Raw genomic sequence first — 23,499 nt, 5'->3', positions numbered from 1 at the left:
CTGTGGCTTTCTCTGATCTTGCTTTCTCAGACTCTACATGGTAAGTGCCTTTATTCCTTCTTCTTCTTTTTTTTAAAAAATTTATTTATTTTGGGGGACAGAGAGACAGAGTGCAAGCAGGGGAGGGGCAGAGAGAGAGGGAGACACAGAATCTGAAGCAGGCTCCAGGCTTCAAGCTGTCAGCACAGAGCCCAATGTGGGGCTCGAACCCATGAAGTGCAGGATCATGACCTAGGCCGAAGTCAGATGCCTAACTGTCTGAGCCACCCAGGCACCCCCATTTCTTCTTTTAGATTGTCATGTGCATCACTAGGTTCTATGAAGAGATGGCAAACTGTCTGAGGGAAGAGAACCATGTCTTAGGCTTCTCTTGGATCTCCTACATCACCTACTTTATAAAATTAGGGGCTCTTGAAAAATATGTGCTGGAAAAAGTATATAATGGTTTAAAACAAGAACTAAAAAGAGATTAAAAAATAAGTGCTTGGGGAGCCTGGGTGGCTCAGTCAGTTAAACATCCAACTTCAACTCAGGTCATGATCTTGCAGTTTGTGAGTTCGAGCCCCACATTGGGCTCTCTGCTGTCAGCCCAGAACCCACTTTGGATCTCTGTCTCCTTCTCTCTCTGCTCTTCCCCCAATGGTTCTCTCTTTGTCTCTCTCTTAAAATAAATAAACTTTAAAAAAATAAGTTTTTACACATTGATGAACATGTTTACTTCAAAAAATGCATTTACTGCTCCTATCAAGGCACAAAAGCATCATATCTTTCTAGCAGGATAAATTAGTAGTGATATCAGGGATCTTCCCCCTTCTTTTTCTACAGTACACAACTCCTAGCTAGCTTCAAATTCCAAGGAGTTATTTGAATTTCAAAAGAATATTATAACCACAAGGAGCTCTTTTCAGAATGCAAAATGCCTTTGAAGTTTTAAAACTTTATTATATGTGCTGAAGTGAAATCCAGTGTTTTTAAAAAATGAAGCAGAAAAGTTGAAAACCCATTTAAGAGCTGATATATAATATCCATAGCCTTTAATCAGTTAAGAATGTTCTTTTCCTAATAAAGGCACTTGGCAATAATTTTGATCACTATTCCTCATGGGGAAAAATCGTATCATAATTGTGCTATTTCCATGCTTTCAATTTATAATCGAATGCGTTTGGCAGTAATCACGAAAATAAAGTTTCATAAGAAGTTTGGGATTGAATGGATAATTTTGAAATCTTCCACAATTACAACAGTAAATTATAGAATAGAAATAACTTACTTCAGTACTTTAAATCACTCACTGAATAGTTTGAATTGAACTCACTACCAGGCTGAGTGTTTAGAAATTGGTAGCAAGATTTGGCAATGATTTCTTGGATGTGAGACCAAAAGCACAGGCCAAAAAAAAAAACAACAACAACAAAAAAACAAGACTAGATAAGCTGGACTCCATCACAATTAAGATCTTTTGTGCAACAAAGGACACTATTAATGGAGTGAAAGGTGACTTACACGGTGGGAGAAAATATTTGCAAATCATATATCTGACAAAGATTGATATCCAAGATACATAAAGAACTCTTACAATTCAACAATAAAATTGATAACCCAATTAAAAATGGGCAAAGGACATAAGAGACTCTTAAAAACTGAGAATAAACTGAGGGTTGATGGAGGGTAGGAGGGAAGGGAAAGTGGGTGATGGGCATTGAGGAGGGCACCTGTTGGGATGAGCACTGGGTGCTGTATGGAAACCAATTCGATAACAAATTTCATATTAAAAAAAATTAAAGCCACAAATGACTGAAAAAATAAAAATGGGCAAAGGACTTGAATAGACATTCTCCAAAGAAATTACACAAATGACCAATACGCACATGAAAAGATGTTCAACAGCACTAATCACTAGGGAAATGCAAATCAAAATCACAATGAGCTACCACCTCACATGCACTGGGAGGGCTATAATAAAAACAAACAAACAAACAAACGAACGAACAAACAAACAAACGGGCCTGGGTGACTTGGTCTGTTGAGCGGCCAACTGTGACTTTGGCTCAGGTCATGATCACAGGGTTGTGGGATTGAGCCCCATCCCATGTTGGGCTCCGCACTGAGTGTGGAGCCTACTTAACAGTCTCTCTCTCCCCTTCTCCCTCTCTCCCTCACTCAAGCCCTCTCTCTAAAACAAACCAGAAAATAACAAGTGTTGGAAAGGATGTGGAGAAACTGGAACCCTTGTGCACTGCTGAAAAGAATGTAAAATAGTACAGCTGCTGATCATACAACACATACAGGAATTAACTCAAAATCAAAGGCTTAAGAGCTAAAACTCTAAAATTCTCAGACGAAAGCAGGAATAAATCTTTATAATCTTGGATTTGTCTTTGGATTCTTACAGGTAAGATATCAAAGTCACAAGCAACAAAAGAAAAAATAATTAGACCTTATTAATATGAAAAAGTTTTATGTTTCAAAGGACACTAATAATAAAGTGAAAAGACAATCCATAAAGTGGGAGAAAATATTTGGAAATCATATATCTGATATAGGACTTGTACCTAGAATATATATAAAAAAAAACTCTTACAACTCAATGACAAAAAGAAAAATATCCCAATTAAAAATGGGCAAAGGGGGGCGCCTGGGTGGCTCAGTCGGTTGAGTGTCCGACTTTGGCTCAGGTCACGATCTCACCGTCTGTGAGTTCGAGCCCCGCGTCGGGCTCTGTGCTGACAGCTCAGAGCCTGGAGCCTGCTTCGGATTCTGTGTCTCCCTCTCTCTCTCTGCTCCTCCCCCGTTCATGCTCTGTCTCTCTCTCTCTCAAAAATAAATAAGAATTTAAAAAAAAAATAAAAATAAAAATGGGCGAAGGACCTAAATAGCCATTTCTCCAAAGAAGACAAATGCCTGACAAGCACATGAAAGGATGTCAACATCATTAGTCACCAGGTAATGCAAATGAAAAACACAGTGCTATACCACTTCACACCAAATAAGGTGGCTATAATCAAAAAGTCAGATAATAACAAGTGTTGGTGAGGATGTAGATCAATCAGTAGCCTCATACACTGCTGATGGAAATACTAAATGTTGCAACCACTTTGGAAAAACAGTCTGGCAGTTCCTCAACATTTTAAGCGTGGAATTTCCATTTGGCTCAGCAATTCCACTCCTAGGTATATATCCAAGAGAAATGAAAACATATCTACACAAATACTTGTACACAAGTGTCCAGAGCAGTATTATTCATAATATAGCCAAAAGTGAAAATGACTTAAATGTTTATCAACAAATGAATACACAAAACGTAGTATATAGTCATACAATGGAATATTATTTATCCACAAAAAGGAATGCAGCATAGGTATATGCTACAACCTGGATGAACCTTGAAAATTTTATGCTATGTAAAAGAACCTAGTCACAGAAGACCATGTGTTAAAGGATTCCTTTTATATGAAAGGTCCAGAGTAGGCAAATCTATTAATAGAGAAAGCAGATTAGTGGTTGCTTAGGGATGGGGAGGATGCAGGGCTTGGGGATGACAGCCAAAGTGTGGAAGGTTTCTTTCATTTGCTTTTTTTTTTTTTCTTAATAATTTATTGTCAAGTTAGCTAACATACAGTGTAGTTTTGGCTTCAGGAGCAGATTCCCAAGATTTATCACTTACATACAACACCCAGTGCTCATCCCAACAAGTGCCCTCCTCAATGCCCATCACCCATTTTCCCTGCACCCCCCAACCCCATCAACCCTCAGTTTGTTCTCTGTATTTAAGAGTCTCTTATGGTTTGCCTCCCTGTTTGTAACTAATTTTCCTTCCCTTCTCCCATGGTCTTCTGTTAAGTTTCTCAAATTCCACCTATGAGGGACAACATATGATACCTGTCTGCCTCTGACTGACTTATTTCACTTAGCATAATACCCTCCAGTTCCATCCATGTTGTTGCAGTGACAAGATTTCATTCTTTTTCATCACCAAGTAGTATTCCAGTTTGTGTGTGTGTGTGTGTGTGTGTGTGTGTGTGTGTGTGTGTACACATCTTCTTTATCCATTCATCAGGTGATGGACATTTGGGCTCTTTCCATAATTTGGCTATTGTTGAAAGCACTGCTATAAACATTGGGGTACAAGTGCCCCTATGAATCGGCACTCTATCCTTTGGATAAATTCTTAGTAGTGCTATTGCTGTGTCATAGGGTAATTCTACTTACACTTTTTTGAGGAACCTCCATACTGTTTTCTAGAGTGGTTGCACCAGTTTGCATTCAAGGGTGGAAGGTTTCTTTTTGAGGTGATGAAAATATTTTAAAGTTGATTGTGGTGATGGTCACACAACTCTGTAAAGGTACTAAAAACCAGTGTTTTTACAGCATTCAGCGCTGTATGCTATATGAATTACATTTTAATGAAGTTGTTGCAAACAATAAAATAATTTTTAGTACAGAAAGTATTTACTTTTTTTTTTTTGGCCCAGAGAAATAAAACATTCCCAATGTAGCTAGCTCTCTTACAGTCTCTTCTCACTTCCAGAAGAGAAGTTAACTTTTTTCTGAAGTTGATTTAGATCAATTTCTTTCCTTCTTATATTTGCTTTTATTATCTTTCTTTAGTGAGTTTTTCTTCTTCATTTAGACTCTCAACTCATTAGCTTTTCCTCTTTCTTCCTATATAATAACATATGCAAGTGCAGCTACATATGTTCCTTTAAAAAATTTTTTAACGTTTATTTATTTTTGAGACAGAGAGAGACAGAGCATGAACGGCGGAGGGGCAGAGAGAGAGGGAGGCACAGAATCCGAAGCAGGCTCCAGGCTCTGAGCCATCAGCCCAGAGCCCGATGTGGGGCTCGAACTCACGGACCACGAGATCGTGACCTGAGCTGAAGTCGGACGCTTAACCGACTGAGCCACCCAGGTGCCCCTATGTTCCTTTAAGTACACCCTCTGTTTTGGTTCCATGCATACTTTTGGCATGCACAGTTTCCATTGGCATTTAGTTCTAAATATTTCATAAATATTGTATTATTTTTATCTGAACCTTATATTATTCAGAGGTCTGTATTTTAATATTTCTAAATGAATGGTGATGTTGGTCATTGCTTTCTTACCAATTTCTAATTTTATTGAGTTGTGGACAGAAAATATGCTGTGTGTAAATTAACATTTGCTTTTTCACCTAGTGTATGGTGGAAAGTGAAATTTGTTTTGTGACCTAATAGTGTATGGTCAAGTTTTATAAGTATTCCATGTATGCTTGAAAATATTCTTTAAAAATTGTTTATTTGTTTTGAGAAAGAGAGTGAGAGAGTGTGCAGGGGAGAGGCAGAGAGAAAGGGAGAGAGAATCCCAAGCAGGCTCTACACTGTCAGTACACAGCCCGATGTGGGGCTCAAACTCATGAACTGTGAGATCATGAGCTGAGTAGAAATCAAGAGTTGGATGCTTAACTCACTGAACCACCCAGGAACTCCTGAAAAGAAAGTATTTTTAATTGTTGGGTTAACATATTATATATGTATTTTTTTTCTATCCATCTATCTACCTATCTCCATTAATTCATTGCTCAAATCTTTGATAATAAATTTCGGACTGCTTTGCCTATCAATTGCTAATATAGGTATATTAAAAATCTAACTAAACATGGATGTATCCACTTTCCTTTTAAATATATTGAATTTTGCTTTACATATTTTAAGGCTATGGAGTTAGGCAGGTATATAAAAGTTCAGGATTGTCTTATCTTTCCAGTTAATTATTGCTTTTATCATTATATATTGACTCTTTTAATCTCAATAACCTTTTCTCTTTAAAGTTTATTTTATATGATATTAATATAATGTAGCTGCTTTCTTTGGATATTTGCCACTTTCCATATCACTTTACTTTCAACATTTCTGTGTCATTATATTTAGTCAGTTCTCTTATACACTGAAAATAACTGAATTAAAAAAAAAACCTGAGACTTTCTGTTAAACGGGAAGTTTAGTCCATTTTATTTATTGTGAGTAAAAATATATTTTCACTTGTTTCTACCATCTTTTTTTGTATTTGCAGTTATTTTGCTTTTTCTTTGCTTTCTAATTTCTCCTTTCCAGAGTCTTCTTGGATTGATTGAGCACTCTTTTTTCTTCCCCTTAATCTTTTGGCTAGGAAGTTATACACCTTATTTATATTCTTTTAGTAATTCTTGTGTTTTTTCAACTTTTATTTTGAAATAATTATTGACTCACAGTAGGCCTCAAATAAATGTAAAGATAGGTCCCAAGCACTCTTTTTTGTTTGTATTTTTTTTTAATTTTCTTTTTTTGAACGTTTATTTATTTTTGGGACAGAGAAAGACAGAGCATGAACGGGGGAGGGGCAGAGAGAGAGGGAGACACAGAATCGGAAACAGGCTCCAGGCTCTGAGCCATCAGCCCAGAGCCTGACGCGGGGCTCGAACTCACGGACCGCGAGATCGTAACCTGGCTGAAGTCAGACGCTTAACTGACTGCGCCACCCAGGCGCCCCATTGTTTGTATTTTTTTTTTATGTTTATTTTATTTTTGAAAGAGAGAGAGCATGAGCAGGGGAGGGACAGAGAGAGGGACACAGAGGATCTGAAGCAGACTCTGCACTGACAGCAGAGAGCCTGATGTGGGGCTTGAACTCCAGAACCGTGAGATCATGACCTGAGCCGGAATGAAGAGTTGGACGCTTAACCAACTGAGCCACCCAGGCACCCAAGCACTCTTCCCCCAGCCTCCCCTCACAGTTCACATTTTACACTACTATACTAAAACATCAAAATCAAGAAATCAGAATTGGTAAAGATCTTGTTCAGATTTTACCAGCTATACTAGAACTTGTGTGTGTGTGTGTGTGTGTGTGCGCACGTGTGCGCGTGACAAGATCCTCATCTGTACCATCACCATAAGATTCCCTTGTTACCCCTTTACTGATACACCCATCTTCTTCCCCTCCCCAACCCTAACCTGTAGCAACCACTAATCTGTTCTCCATCTCTAGAATTATATTAATTCACAAATGCTACATAAATGGAACCATGCAGTTCATAAATTTTTTGCAATCGGCATCAGCCTTGAGGTTCATCCAAGTTGGATCAATAATCCTTGATCCTTTTGATTTCTGAGTAGTATTCCATGGTATGGATGTACCACAACATATTTAACCATTCACCCACTGAATGACACTTTTGTTTCCAGTTTCTGGCTGTATGAATAAAGCTGCTATGAACACTGTGTACAAATTCTGCATGAAAATAAGTTCATTTCTCTGGGATAAATGCCAAAGGTGTAATTCCTGGATTGTGTGGTAAGCCTATTTTAAGTTTTGAAAAGAACTGCCAAACTACTTTCCAGAGTGGCTGTACCATTTACACTCCCAACAGCAATATGTATGAGTCATACAGTTGCTCTAATATTAAATCTATCATGCATTTTTGACATAAATTCCACTGTTAATAAACATTCTATCCTCCTGAACATTATAAAAACTTTGTTTTAGCTACAGTCTCTTCCCTCCTATGTTCTTGGTGGTCTATTATTAGTTCCACCTTGCTTTTATATCCCCAAACGAGTCGTTGTTATGATTCCTTCATACAATCAATACTTGCTTATTTGTTCACGTTCATCTACTTCTTTGCTCATCACTGTTCTTTTAAAAAACATAGCTTTATGGAGATATAATTCACGTACTATTATGTTCACCCTTTTAAAGTGTACAATTCAACACTCTTTTAGAACATTCAGAGTTCTGCAACTATCACCACTGTCTTGATTTCAGAACATTTTCCTCACCCCCAAAACAACTTCCACACCCATGAGCAGTCACTGCCCATTCTCTCGTCCCCTCAGTCCCTGGCAACCACCAATTTACTTTCTGTCTGTACGGATTTGCCTGCTGTGGACCTTGTATATACATGGACTCATACAATATGTGACTTCTTGTGTCTGTTTTCTTTCACTTAGCATGTTGCTTTCAAGGCTTACTATGCTGTAGCATGCATCAGCATGTATCAGGTATGTAGAATGTATCATTCCTTTGTACGGCTAGGAAATATTCCATTGTAAGAATATACCACATTTTACTTATGTATTCATCAGGTGGTGGGCATTTCGGTTGTTTCTACTTTTTGGATATCACATTCTCATATCTTAGTTTTTCTTTTGGGTTCAATGTCCTTCCTGAAAAAAACTTTAGTAGCTCTTGAGAGAGAGAGAGAGAGAGAGAGAGAGAGCATGCTGGAGGGCCAGAGAGAGAATCTTAAGCAGTCCCCATGCCCAGCACAGATCCCAACACGAGACTCCATCTATAACTGTGAGATAGATCATGACCTGAGTCAAAATCAAGAGTTAGACACTTAACCAACTGAGCCACCCAGGAGCCCCAATTAGCTCTTTCAGTCAAAGCTTTGAATTCCAGTTCTCTCTTGTTCTGCAAAAATCTTTATGTCATCTTTCCCTTTGAGTACAGGAATACAGGCTGACAGTTACTTCATTCAGTGCTCTGGTAATATCATTCCGTTGTCTCCCGGCTCTTGCTGTTGAGGAGTAGGTTGTCAACCTAATTGCCGCTCCTTTGCAGGTAGTCTGGTATTTTTCTCAGGATGCTTTTAAGATTGTCTTTGTCATTGGTTTTCAGCAGCTTCACTACCATTTTTCAGCATGTGAATTACTTTCTGCTTAGAACTCATGCTTCCTCAATTTGAGGACTCCTGTCTTTCACCAATTGAGTTAAGTTCTTAACACTCCTCTCTTTGAATGTCATCCCCCTTTTGTTCTATTCCCTCCACATGGAAACTCCTGTTACCAGCATGTGAGACTCTTAAATTCTATCCTCCTTGTTTCCTAAAATATCATGTTTTCCGACTCTTTATGTCTGTAAACTGAATTCTGGATAATTTCCTCAGATCTGACTTCTAGGTCAGTCTCCTGACTTCCCTCCTCTGATTTGAGTAGTCTTTATACACTTCTATGCCTACATATACTAGGCTGTACTGTGATGATTTTGTACAAGCTCATTTCCTCTCTAGACTCTAAGTTCCTTGAGGGCAGAGCTGTGACTTACTTATCAACTCATTTCTGTAACCCTAATGACTAGTATAGGAACTGGCACAAAGAAGTTGTTTATTAAATGCTGTTTGAACTGATTATAAACTGTCTAGAAAGAGTACATTTTGGCCTTTGGTCCTAGAAAGATCTCAAAGGGAATATTTTGTAATCAACTGGAGTTTGAATACACCATGCTCTCAGTTTTTGTGAGAACACAAGCTTGCCCGGGAACTCAGATTTCAACAATTAAGAGTTTCTACCAGTGTACAATAAAAAGCTGCTTGCTGACTTTAAAAATCTAGTGAATGCATATTATGCAAAGAATAAGAAATATGTAGGTATAAAGCAGGTGTCAGAAACAGAAACAGAAAACTGGCTATATCTTATTCTTCATTTTTCGGAAACTTTACCTAATTATTTAAGGTTAATTGCATACTCATTAAGTTCATTTCACACATAATTATAAATAATAGTAATGCAGTAAATCCTCATTAATGTCCCTAATTGAAAGGAGGGAAACTTCAAATCTGCAGTGTTTTTAAAATAAGATGATTTAATTACCTTCAAGAACATACAGTAACTTGAAGTAACCAAAATTAAATGCTGTTTGCAATTAGAGGCTCTGGTAAATGTGCTTTAATGGCTATAAAATCCTCATCTTCAGGGCGCCTGGGTGGCTCAGTCGGTTAAGTGTCCGATTTCAGCTCAGGTCATGATCTCACGGTTTGTGAGTTCCAGTCCTGCATCAGGCTCTGTGCTGACAGCTCAGAGCCTGGAGCCTGCTTCGGATTCTGTGTCTCCCTCTCTCTCTGCCCTTCCCCTGCTTGCTCTCTCTCAAAATGAAGAATAAATGTTAAAAAATTAAAAAAAAATCCTCATCTGCAAACAGGAGTATCATTTGCATATAGTGAGCAGGCCCTTATAAACTTGCCATTTAAATTACAGGTGTCTAGTTTACATCATTACTTTATTCAGAGTGTTATGTTTTGTAGCATTTTAGAATTACTGGAAGTTGACATCTCCTCTCCTTCCCCGGCCCCCTTTCTCCCCTCACTGATTTGGAGACTGGTCAGGAAAGAGAACAGAGGGCCCGAGAAGGAAAGTGTCTTGTGCAAAGTCACACAGCTAGAAGCAGGCAAACTTTGGCAGCAAGGCACCCAGCTCATGTCTGAATCACTATTTCTGACTGCAATAGGTAACCTTCTGGCTAGTCAGTGTCAATTTACTACACTTTTAAAATCAGAGTCTGCTTCTTTCTCTCAGTGCAAGTAAAATAAAGCAAAGATAATAGTCAAAGGGAGCGGTTGCTCCGCCCCTTAATAATGCAGTTAGAAGCACGGGCCGGACACACAGAAACATGCCCTCAATTCGTTCAGTGCTGACTCTTGTCACCACCGTAGCTTAATTCCTGACTTTTCCAGGATGTCTTGGTAAACAGATGGTGGGAGCCACAGCTAGGAATTTATCTCGAATGAGATTCAAAATACCAGCACTGAGAAGGATCAGTGATGTTTTTGTGTTATCTGGAAGAACTATCTTCTATCCTACCTTTTGTGCCAGAAGGTTCTTCAGATATTTTGCATAAAGTTGTTGACCTCTAATCCATGGGTGGGGGTGGTTTGGCCAGATGGAGGTGGGATATAACAGGAGTGTATGGACTTGGTAACAGTCTGTCTCAGTTCCAGCTTTGAACTCAAACATATTCCTGGCTTTGCCTTCAAACATAAGTTTAGAATCAGAACCCAGTGGAGCTAGTGCGTGGTTCAAAAGAACCACAGTTTCAGGGCTAGTTTTGAACACTGCAATAGTCATATTCACCTTGCAGCTGGAGTAAGGCTGTCTCTCCCGTTCCAGGCAGTAAAATATGCCTGAACACGCAAATGACAGATTCAGTTTCTAGTACTGGAAATGCCACAGGTTGAGTGATTTAGGTCAACTAATCCCTGTAGGAATGACCGTTAAGAGCCCAAATTGACAAAGGGATGATGCATCTGAGAAATGGGTGTTCAGTTCACCATATTTCATGGGAAACTCTCAGGAATGAGCTGGGGCCGTTCTGCATTTGCACGTTGTAAACAGGTAGACAACTACCTCATCTCTAGAACAGTTAGAAAGGGACAGGAGGATGCCCACATTCTTCGCAATACTTCATAATACTTAAGTATTAGGCATCAAGACTCATAATGTGTACAACTTACTTCCAAATGGCATATCATAACATAAAGTACAAAACATACACACAGAGAAGAAATGTTTCACAATGCTAACAACTGGTGAATCTCCAGGTGAAGGACATGTGGTGTTTATTATCCACTCTTCTTAATTTTCTAGAAGTTGGAAAATGTTCAAACTAAGAAGTTTAAAAAAATCACTGCTTTACAGACTCAATGAAATTAAAGGGAATATGGATTCATCTAAAAAGAGTTAAAAGAAGACATGTTAGCAAGAAAAGCAAGAAACACAAAGCAAGCTGGCTGAACCAAGGAAAGATATTATGGAGAAAAATAAAACCATCACTTAACTTAAAACCACGTGTAGACACTGCCTGGGAAAAATGCACAATGTAGAGGGAAAGGACATGCCATGCAAGTGATTGGAGAGAAGCTGCTAGATATGGGAGACAGACAGCTTGAGGAAGCTCACCTGTGGTGCTATTCATTCAGTCATGTGTCTGTTTGGTATTTATTTAACAACTGCTGAACATTAGGTTCTATGTCAGGAACTGAGGATGCAAAGTACCCTCGAGGAGCTCAGAAGAAGTAGAAAGAGCACCAATTACAAACAGACTACCGCCTGTGAAATCTGTACTAGAGATAGATGCTATGGAAACAGAAGGGACAGAGAGTGCAAATCTGCCTAGTCTGGAGATTATTTTAGCCACAGAAGTGGCTGCTATGACAAATTACCACAAACCTGGTAGTGGCTTAAAACAAGAGAAATTCATTCTCTTACAGTTTTGGAGGCCAGAAGCCCAGAGTCTATTTCACTGGGCTGAAACCAAGATGGCAGAGCTACATTCGCTCTGAAGGCTCTAGAGGAAAATTCCTATCTTGCCTTTCCCAGTTTCTGATGGCTGCTGACATATCATGCTTTATGGTTCTATCACTCCAACCTCTGTGGCCACCTCATCTCTTTTGTTTTGTATGAGATCTCCCTATGCCTCCCTCTTACACAAAGATGGCATTAGGGTCCATCTAGATAATCCAGGACAGTCTTCCTATCTCGAAATCTTTAACTTAATCATGTCTGCAGTAAACAGGGTGCTTGAAGGGCCCTGCAGCAGAAGATGCCAGCAGAGTTGGACGGGAGAGGCAGGCAGGAGACGCTGTGTGCCACGAATCTGTAGGTGGTGCTATGCATGGCACAAAAGACTCTAAACTAGAGGATAGGTCCAGATTTTCCTTTTTTTTAAGTTTATTTATTTTGAGAGAGGGAGGGAGAGCCAGAGCACAAGTGGGGGAGGGGCAGAGAGCGAGGGAGACACAGAATCCAAAGCAGGCTCCAGGCTCTGAGCTGTCAGCACAGAGCCTGACGTGGGGCTCGAACTCACACACCGTGAGATCATGACCTAGGCTGAAGTTGGACGTTTAACTGACTGAGCCACCCAGGCATCCCCAGATTTTACTTTTAAGAAGACTCATCTTGGGGCACCTGGGTGGCTCAGTCGGGTTAAGCGTCTGACTTCAGCTCATGTCATGATCTCACGGTGCATGGGTTCGAGCCCCATGTCAGGCTCTGTGCGGACAGCTCAGAGCCTGGAGACTGCTTTGAATTCTGTGTGTGTCTCTCTCTGTCCCTCCTCCTCTCACACTCTCTGTCTCTCTCTCAGAACAAATACATAAACATTAAAAAAAAAAAAAAAAAGCAGAAGACTTATTCTGGCTGCAGTGTGGAGGATGGACTGGCACAGAGCAAGACCAGAGAACAGGAAGGCCATTCAGGAGACTACTTCAGGAATTCAGAGAAGAAGCAGGGGCAATGGGGCAATGGGAGAGTTAATCACAATAGGGCCAGGAAGAAACAATCTTCATATTCATAGTGGTAAACACTGGAGACAACCTGAAATATGTAATGCTTTTTGGATTACTGAATGGGTTAGACTGTTCTTACCACTAATTTCCTTTGCCCTTGTAGATAATTGAGTTGTCTGCAATACTCCAAACGGAGTTAAAACTATAATCCCATATGTGAAAAAAAAAGAAAGAAAGAAAAATGTTCAGGCATGAACAGATTTTTAATTTGTTATCTTGGTTATTGTATGCTATAAGGTTATTACCTTTCTATCCCGAAAAAGTCTCATGATATTGGATCCAAATCTGGTGATTTAAAGCCAAAAGAATAGATGCGCATTACATAACACAGTATATTGTTGCTACCCTACAAGCAGTTCCATGCCGATTTGTAATCAACCTTAACCCTAGGCAGAAAAAGCCCAACATATTGCCTGCTCGTACAATTAAGAACTATCACATTTTGTCTTTTCCTTGGGAACACATTTACTTACATAATTGTACATTCATTATTTTTAAAAACCAAACTCCATTGAGGATAAGCCTTCCTAAGCTTACCAAGAAGCCATCATGTTTTTTGCCTTAGAGAAATTTACGCTACAGTAGAAAAAATTTACGGGAAAAGTAATATATTTAATAATATGTCCTTTGGGTGCTTTTAACACTTTCTTAAAAGGAGAGCAACAATAGTCAAGAGAGGTGAGATACGAATTCAGGAAGTCTTAAACTTGGTTCCATTATAAAACAAATCAACCTCCTATAAGGTTGGGAAGGGAATCTTTGAAACAAAGTCAGACATGCTGAACACAAAGAATGCTACTGTTTCCATCCAGACAGACATAAGGTCCCATAACTTTCAAATTTTGCAAGGACACATTCATAATAATAATTTTAAAACTCTGTAATCCCTTGTCTTCAAAGCAGCAAGATTGCAGTCTGCCTTTTGCGGGGCCAGCCTAGGGTGTGGAAGAGGCTTTCCACACTAAAGCTGGGGACCTGAGAGCTCTCATAGTTATAACTCCTTCCTGCACACCTGTCTGAGTTTCTGGGGTACCTGTCCTTCTGAAGAGCAAAAGGCCTTTGGCTTGCCTCAAACTCTGTGTTTGGTCAGCTCCATCCGCCTGGAGACTGAACTCTGTCGTCTAGTCAGGCATCAGCCACCAGGGGAATTTCTGCCTCAATATGAGAGAGAAATAACGACATTGCCATTCTCTGACAGACTTCTGCCAGAGACTTCTGTGGCCCTTGCCACCCACCACACCAGATCTTCCTGACAGAAGGCAGGAATCAAGTTCAAATTTTCTACACCTCTTAGGCACCGTGACTTGCACGTTTCATCACCTCTAAAGGGCCACTCCTCACAGCCAAGATAATTTCCCCTATCCCCAAGCTCCTCATTCCGGGCCAATGATAGTGACTATGATTTGGGTCTGCAAATGTAGTTCCAAAGATTAATAAAACATTCTACATGTAACTCACGATTCTTCTCTACTTTATGGCTGTGGCAGCTGCTTATAATATGAGGTCTGTTTGTACCTTGCTCACAAAGAACCACTCAACTTCTCCACTGCTGTGACTCAGAGAGCCATATCTAAAGGTATATGATAGTATTTCCTCTTCTGTTTGGCTCTTTTATTTACAAATACATACCTGTACTATGTTAGTCTGGAAACTTAATGTAAACAGTCCATCAGATAGTATAAGCAAGGGGTAGCTTCACACCAGCCTTCAAATGTTGTTTATCAAGTAATTATAAAACAGTCTCTCCCTCTCCCTGACCCTCTCCCTCTTTCTCTCTCATAAACACACACACACACACACACACACACACACACACACACACATACACACACACACACACACACATACATACATACATACACACACACATATATATATGATACATCATATATATGTCTACATTTTGAGGACATGGTCCATGTTTTCTGATTTCTTTGACATCACTGTCCAACACTGCTTTGTTAAGAAGGGCTCTCTGCATGTGATTTTTATTGAGTGGAATACTGACTGCATTTTAGGCTCTCATTTGTTGATTAGCTGATCAAGCTCAATATGGGCTGTGACAACAGGGAACACAAAGTTATGTCCCTAACAGCCCTGGAACAATCAGACATCTATAAGTCCAGAGACTGAAGAAGAAATAAAAAAAACCCAGAATTCACAGGATTAACACCAAACTCGAATGAGATATTAGAAATGCTAACCTGGCTTCTAGGATTGCACACAGTATTGCATTCATATACCATACCTTTTTTCACCTAAATCCACTAAACTTTTAGGAGTTTCCAACTTACTGAAGAGGTGATTGCTGATGGTAAAGAAATTTCTAAGCAGGTAGAGTCAAGATAGAGACTAAGCAAGGTATACTACCTTTGCCAAATGATTCCCTTTGACTTTTCCATCAATAGGAAAGAGAGGGGGCCTTTGTAGATTTTTTTTTTGAAGGTGTGTGAGGGGTGAAGTAAGTCACCACTTAGAGACCTTATGCTAATAAAAATATTTTAGAAATTCATCTTATAATCTAAGCTTCTAAGGAGATTATACTAGTCAGGTCTCACCCACAAAGACAAGCAGGCTAAATAGGAGGCAGCTTTTTGGGGGCTGCTCATGTGAGACAGGATACAGAAAAGGAAGGTCCTAGATGAGTTGCAAAGGGTGTTAGCTTGAGAGTTGCCCAAGAAGACCATAATCCGCAGGAGGACGGACACTGTTGTTAGGGCCATATAGTAACTCCTTTTCTTGGTTATAGGATCCCTCTTGCAGCCAGCCTTTCCCACATTCTTCGGGGACACCAAGCCCAGTAACTCTAGCTTTGGTGACTGGCATGGGAAAGGCCATGGACCTAACCTCATCCAGTCAGACTAAAGCCCATTTATTTTCATCGGTTGAGAAAGTCAAGCTTCCCCTCCTGGAAGTGGAAGGGAGAATGTGGGCTAGTGGGGCAAATCTTCTAAAAGTGGAACCAACAAACTCCAGGAACAAAAGTTGAACAAAAGGAACAAAGGAACAAAAGTTGAAGAGTACAGTGAGATACTGAGCCTTCACCATGTTTTTAGAGCCTCTGGGTCAAGGCTTAGGTGGACCCAGAGTTCTTCTGGACTTTCATGTTAAGCTGATCAATTTTCCTTTACTTAAGCAGTTAATGTCAGGTTTTCTGTGACTTGCAAACTAAGGTCTCTTAATTACAAAACATTCTTGGTAGGGAAGCTAAGCTAAGCTAGAAGACAGAACTAAAGGCCAGTGGTCCAAGTTACTCCAAGAAGAAACCAGTTGGAGGGGTACACAGAAGGAGAGGTGGGTGATTTAGGAAACCAGTGTGAGACTGCAGGCAAGCAGCAGGACTCTCATTGTAGGAATGACCTGTCAAGGCCAGGGTCTCTGAAGGGGTCAGGCCAGGACAAACACAATCCTTGGTGAGGTGCGGCGCTCAGGACGAAGCATATGTTAGCTTGTATTTATATAATGGAATAGTCTGTACCTCCTGACATGTGCCAAAGATGACAGGAGGCCGTGCCAAGAATGACCAAGGGCCAGGCAAGTGACAAGAGAAGGTACAGGCAGGGAACTATGTGAGGGGACGTGGACTATTACCTTCCAGCTTCCAGGCAGTCAGGACATTCTGTGAAGCAGGAAAGACTGGGCAATGAGCTTTACTTCATGGAAAAGGTAGGTTTATCTGGAACACAGCGGGAGATGAATTATCAAGAGGTGCAAACGGAATAGAGTAATGTTGGGTCTTTGGGAGAAAACAAATAAACAAGCACACCCAAGCTAAAATAAATGGCACGGAAGTCTCAACATTAACAGTCCCTCCCAGGTTGGGAGTGCTGGTCCTTCTGCTTAAACTACGATCAGTGTCTGGTATTGTGACCACATTGCTGCCACCAAACACGTCTGTCACTGTTCCCAGTGCTACACAGCCATCTCCCCGGCCCAGGAGTCTGGAAAGTGGCTGAAGCCATAGGAAGAATCCTTGCCTTAGTGCTTCAAGATACCAAGCGTTCCAGTTAGGAAATGACTGCAATTAGGAAGTGTTCTGGAATGTGAATACGTTTGGAGAGTGAAGGGGCAGCAAACACCAGAGGGAATGAGGAAGGCACTGGATAGAGAAGTCAGTGGTTTTAGATTAAAGAAAGAAAAGTTACCTCAAACACCTAGTATGATTTCTCTTATTTCTTTCCATTTACAAGGAACTAAGTCCAACAATTACTAATTATTAGAAATATATATTTCATGGCATTTCCTATAATATAGGTTGACTGCAATACGACTAGTAATAATAGCCAGTATTTGAGTACTTTCTCTGTGCCTGGCACTTTGCTAACTTCTGGACATTCACTAGCTTTTCTTTTTAAAAAAAAATTTTTTTTAGTGTTTATTTTTGAGACAGAGAGAGACAGAGCATGAGCAGGGGAGGGGCAAAGAGCGAAGGAGACACAGAATCCGAAGCAGGCTGCAGGCTCTGAGCTGTCAGCACAGAGCCTGACATGGGGCTCGAACTCACGAACCGTGAGATCATGACCTGAACCGAAGTCAGGTGCTTAACTGACTGACCCACTCAGGCGCCCCCATACATTATCATTTCTTATTCCTCTGTCAACCATAGAAAGTATGTGGCATACTGTTATTACCATTCCAACAGAGAAAGCCAAGATTTGGAGAAATTAGGAAACTTGCCAACACCTCTGGTAAAAAGACTGAGCTTTTAAAACTGCACTATACAAAACCAAAAAGGATAGTTTAGGGGAATATCATCCCTTCCATGGTAAGCTCTCAAATGCCAACTTGAACAATCATCAACATCTTAAAAAGAAACTGTCTAAATAATTCTCAGTTGTTTGTTTAAGCAAAGTGACAATGGCATACCACTTCCCACCGGGTGTATATGGTATACCATTGTCTACCTGGGTAAAAAGCATGTAAGTTGAACAGCTGTAGCAATGCTAATATTATTTTTTAAACTTAAAAAATTGTAGGATACAGACAACCGCAGAGAGAATGACAGAGATGAATAAATTACTTAAATGAATTATTATAAGGTAAACACTCTTATAACACCATCCAGATCAAAACACAGAAATTGGGCATACACCCAGAGCCCTCCCTTTGCCTCACCCCATCGCAACCCTTTCCCTTCCCACAAGGAACCAATGGCCTGACTTGACTGCAATCATTTTCTTGCCTTCCCTTTAGTTTTATCACCCAAGTGTGCATCCTTTTTCAGATACGGTTTTTAGGCCTATTTAATTTAATTTAATTTAATTTTTATTTTTTATTTTTTTAGGTCTATTCTAATCTACAGCTCCTCTGTCCATTCTCTCCCTTTTTTGTTGTTGTAAAAATGATTTTTGAAGAAATGGAACCATTTAAACCTATAAAATGACAAAGTTTCCCATAGCCTGAATTTTGTTGATTGCATCAATACAAATATTATAACTAGTTAGTATAAATCAAGCCATAAGGAGGATATCAGGTAGATTGAAATGCAAACATCTTGTCTGCCAAATTCACGGAGGCATTAAGACTCTTCCTCTAACAAAACCATGGGATGATGATGATGATGATGATGATGATGATGATGATTTATTTTTTTTTTTACAAAAGCTTTGATATAGTTGCTTTGAGGTAATCTGTTTCTTCCTTCCTCTTGCTGCCTCATAATACATACATCTCACAGAAAACCTGGTAATGGGAAAATGCCACGTTGGATATATAAGGATGGCAAAAAAACAAAAAACAAAAAACAAACCCCAATAAACATAAACAAAAAAGGGATTTTTCTTGGGAAGGAAATGGAAAGGACCAGCAACCTCTACCCAGTCCTTTGGTTATTTATAACTTTGGGCACTTTTCTTTCTTTAAGAGATAGCCAGGTGAGCTACCAGCAGAAAAGAAATAGATGGTAGCAAAGCAAAATTAATAAAAGGGCAACATAAAACTCAATGTGATTCTTCTTTGGTGCAATGAAACAAGCCCTATTCATTCCCCCCTCATTTTTCCTCTTACCACCACATTCTTTTCAAGCCTTAGTTTCTAAGCAATGGCCTTCAGGCAAGGAATAAGAATAGCTTGTAGTTAGACCTACTTGTTATAAGATCTAGAGGCAAATTATTTAACACAAGTTTCCTTACATGAACAAAGAAGATAATCTGTACCTTACGAGGTTGTTTTTGGGGGTCTCCACTGAGATAACAGCTATAAAGTGTCACATAGTAAATGCATAACAAATGTCAGTCTCTTGGTTTTGCCTCTTCTCTTCCAAGTCGTATCAATTTTCCTTTAAATATGTTGACTTTAAAAATTCAAGCCATTGAAAATTAAAAGTGCAAATAAAGGACATAAAAAATTCTGAATTTTCATTTCACCCTATGCAGAATAAGCCTTTTTGACAATGTCCTTGTGAATTTAGATACTTAGCAACATGCTTAAACTTGAAGAACCAGGGTCAAAACCCCTCCTTCACAATATTTCCTACATTCATCCTTTCTGTCCATTCCTTCCACAACCTTGCTGGTTTGGCACTACTTAATCAATCAGATGGCAAAAGGGAGACTGGAGATCTTTTATTCCAACCCTCGTTTTACTGGAAAGGAAACTGAAGCCCAGAGTTACTTGCCTAACCACACTCTCTAGTTCACAGCAGAGGCTAGACTACAGCCTCTAACACTGGTTGCAAAATAAATGCCTACAGGGGCCAGTAGGTAAGAGATGAGAGCAAAGGGAGGGTCTTAGGTGGGGAGCACAGCTGCTCTAAACTGTGAACTTCAACGCGCAGTTAGCTTGTGGGACAGGTGGGGAAGAGGGCCAAGTGCTGCTAGAACTTCTAACATTTAAAGAGATCGTTGAAACTTGAAACTTCATATACAATCGACTTGCTTTTAAGGCTGGCAATGTATTAAACATTTTTTAAAGCCTCTCTGCCGATCAAACAAGACACATCTGTGGGCTGGATTTAGGCAATTTGAGGCCTCTGCATCCTGCTAACCTTAAGTTCCTTTTATTTAATTTGCTTTGATTCTCACATTCCTTGCTCAAAAAGCCTTCGATGGCTCCCCATTGTCTACAAAGTCCAGATTTCTTAACCAGTCCTTCAAGGCAATCCATGGCCATATTTAAGACCCCAAATTGTATTTCCACCTTACAGTCTCCATCCTCCACTGCAACCAGAATGGCTAGTGACCTGTACACCAGGTACAAAAATATTCAAAAAGACACCTGACCCGGCCTCACGGTCTGTCCTTGGTCCCCAGACTTTCCCTCTCTTGGAATGACTTCCACCTGTGCACTCCCATCAGTGAAACTCTGTCCACCATTAAGTGCCCAGCTTAAATACCACCCTTCCACAAAATACCCCTGATGGCCCCTACGAAAAGCCACCTTGCTCCGAATATCTTTAGGACTTTTTATCACTCACGTGACACTTAAAGCATGCTGCCTGCTTTTGGAGTTACCTGCATAGTTCATTTCTCCAAGCACCTAGCAACACTCCTAGAAGGAAGGGTCTGGATCTGAAGACTACGGTGTTTTGTACAAAGCAGGGGGCTCAATAACCATCTTAGAAATATTACCTTTTATACTGAAAACTTGTGGGTCGAACAGGAAGAAAATACTTTTACAGAATTCTATTGCATCTGTACTTTCATAGGTAGACTCCTGAGTGACCAAAAAAGGGGCAAAGACCTCACTTCTCTGGTTCCCCAAAACATTTTCCCCACTGAACTACTACTTTCTACCTGCTTTGAGATTTCCTCCTCTAGAAGCACTCACGTTTTTGCCTTGGACAACACTGATGCTAAGAGACCACTGTTAAATATTCATCTGTTATGTGAAAGTGTTGGTCTTTTTTTATGAGGAAGGTTAACTTATCAGTCTGATGGTTATCACTTGGAAAGACAGAGAGAGACTGAGCTGTTGGCGAACAGACACTGTCATCAAATAGTTTAGTTGTGGTAAAATTGATTAAACCCTGACTATCCAGCAACCAAAGCTAATTCTGAGCGGGAGCGTCTTAAACTTGTATCTCACACTTTGTTTTTCTGGAACCACCCCCATTTCCAGTCATCTACATTCAACTATGTCAAGAAAGAAAAGAAAAAAAAAAAAAAAAAGGACTCCATTTTATCTTTACTTGACCTGGCCAGCACTGGAGGCACTCAATAATATGTTTGCTGAATGGATTTTAAAAAATCAATTTTCACAGTCCTGTAAGTCTTAAAAGATGGCCTAAATTTATACAATAATGGGAAAAGTTGATACAATCTTACCTCAAAAGAGCTATAGTTTAGATGTCAGCTGAGTAATTTCAACGAACATATCCTAGATACACCCTTTTAAACCTGTACAAATATATACTGTCAATGGCAAGTTAGACCTTGCAAACATAAAGTTAAGGCCTCACATTTATGTCACGTGGTAACGTGGTTGATGTTAGAGAGCCAAGACAATATTGAATTCCAGGAAACATCAAAGAAAACTGATTACAGGGGTTTCCACTGTGAAAACAATGTTTTTTTCCTGTTCTGGATGATGCCATTGTAGGTCACAACTACTGACCCTCTAATTTCTTTACCAAAACAGTCCATTCTTAAACCTTTACTGGGAGTACTTCTAGCATAAGCACATTGTAACATGCTTATAATCTATAGGAGCATAAGCATCCTTTAACAGACTCAAAGAGCTTCCCATAAAAAGCAATTCTTTTCTTTGTAACTCCTGTGAAGGAAGAGGTCCAATAGGTTACATACAAAGAGGCTCAAAGTCCCCTCATTTTTCCTACTTTAGGATGTTTTGTGGTAAAACAGATTTAAAGCAAATAACTCTCCTCTTTGTTGAAAACTAGTAGGGTGAACACGCTTATTTTGTCTTTATGTAAGTAATCGTCTGTGTTAAATCTCTGAAAACAAAATTTTAACATTTTAGAAATGTATATTCAAAACGCTTTTCGAGCATAAAAGGAATGCTAGTCCTATTATTATTGATGAAAACATGATTTAGACCAAGAGTAACAACCAGTTTGATTACATTGTTGTAAAATAAGGCGGCCCACGGATTTGTTAAAGAACAAGACAAAACACACTTATGATCACAGGTGGAAGCCTGGGATCCACTACATCAAGATCACTGGCCCCCACTTGAAAGAATATGAACACGGCTAGAGGATGGGCTCCCAGAACTGTGTTTCTGATCTTAAACCAAGCCAGAAAGAAAGGGAAAGCTCCAATCCCTTTTGATCTCGTTCAGTGTATGTTTCCAGCATAAACTGGCCTTGTTTAGGCCGACGATGTTTTCCCAATAATACTCCGGTGAGACAGGAGGGAGTCGTGCAACTGCAACCCGAGTATAGCGGTGTTCTTCGCACGGAAATGGAAAAGCTGTGTGCTGAGACTGTGGGGACACACACGCACGCAGAGCATCTGCACGGAGGTGACATTTGGTTGCCCTTCATGAGCTCCCTGCTTCTGAGAATGGAGTGTCATTTATTATTTATTTTAACTGTAAAATGATCCTGGGAGGGGGGTGGATTATGGGTAGAACGAGATTCACCCCACACTCCTAGAATCCTTCCGGGAGAAGGCGGATTCAGGCTGGAGGGGCGGGAGTGTTCGGGACCGAGAGGCTCAGGAGTGACCCCGCGGAGGTCACAGCCGCGGACCTTTGCGCCCCCGTCCCAGGGACCGACGCCCGGGGGACGAAGGCGGGGGCGCCCGCGCTCTCCCCAATCAGGGGCAGTTAAGTGAACGGCTGGCAACATCACAGCCCGGTGTCCTTTGAGAGCCGGCAGGCGGGCGGCCCCGCCCGTGTCCCCACCGGGCGACGGGCCCGGCCGGCCCTTACCTGGTTCCTGCGGTACCACGCACCCGACAGGGAGCCGTTGCCGGCGCCCAGCGCCCCGTACGTGAAGTTCCGGGACAGCTCGTCCACGGCAGCCGAGGCGGCGGCCATTGGGGCTCGCTCCCGGCGCTCGGGCTCGGGCTCCGGCCGCTCCCGGCCCCGCCGCTCCGCCAGGCGCCGCGGAGGGGGCGCGCCCGGCCGAGGCCGCGCCCCGGCCGCGCTGGAGCCACTTCCTGCTCGGCGCCGGGGCCACCTGGCTCCCGCCCCGCGCGGCCTCAGTCTTCCCGCGCCAGGTGCCCGCGGGGAGCCCGGCCGGCTTCGGCCTCCCGGGACGGCTCGCGGCGCACTAGACCGCGCAGGGCGGATCCCCCGAGCGCGCCGGAGGGACCGCACCTGCAGGGCCGGGAGGGAGGTGTCTCGCTGCCAGCCCCGGCCAGCGCTCGGGCAGCAACGCACGGAAGTGGATGGGAGACAAACGCACCCAACCCAGCGCGGCCAGCCACCTTCCTCCCTTCGCCCCGTCTGTACCTGGCAGCTCCAGCTATGACTTTTCTCACTTGCTTTTTCAAAGTTGTTTGTATGTGGGA

General features: G+C 41.1%; 1 protein-coding gene across 5 annotated transcripts in view; it reads right to left on the bottom strand.

Annotated features, from left to right (window-relative positions):
* The window catches only part of NIPAL2 (NIPA like domain containing 2), an 82,590-nt gene extending 59,453 nt beyond the window's left edge, over positions 1 to 23,137 (bottom strand). For 3 of the 5 annotated variants that reach the window (XM_027064157.2, XM_053208005.1, XM_053208006.1), the window contains exons 1-3: positions 22,916 to 23,055; positions 16,673 to 16,757; positions 11,694 to 11,799 (exon numbers count right to left, since the gene is read on the bottom strand). In XM_027064157.2, coding sequence (XP_026919958.1) covers positions 11,694 to 11,709 — 16 coding nt within the window. In that variant the 5' untranslated portion in view covers positions 11,710 to 11,799; positions 16,673 to 16,757; positions 22,916 to 23,055. Of the gene's footprint in view, positions 1 to 11,693; positions 11,800 to 16,672; positions 16,758 to 22,915 lie in introns of all 5 variants that reach the window. The other 2 variants (XM_027064156.2, XM_027064158.2) reach the window with 2 other exon arrangements.
* Between the last annotated feature and the right edge of the window lie 362 nt (positions 23,138 to 23,499).

Source organism: Acinonyx jubatus, chromosome F2 (assembly GCF_027475565.1).
Source record: "Acinonyx jubatus isolate Ajub_Pintada_27869175 chromosome F2, VMU_Ajub_asm_v1.0, whole genome shotgun sequence".
NCBI classification, from domain to species: Eukaryota; Metazoa; Chordata; class Mammalia; order Carnivora; family Felidae; genus Acinonyx; species Acinonyx jubatus.
Note: the sequence above shows the minus strand (reverse complement) of the source record. Positions and strands in the feature narration are given on the sequence as shown.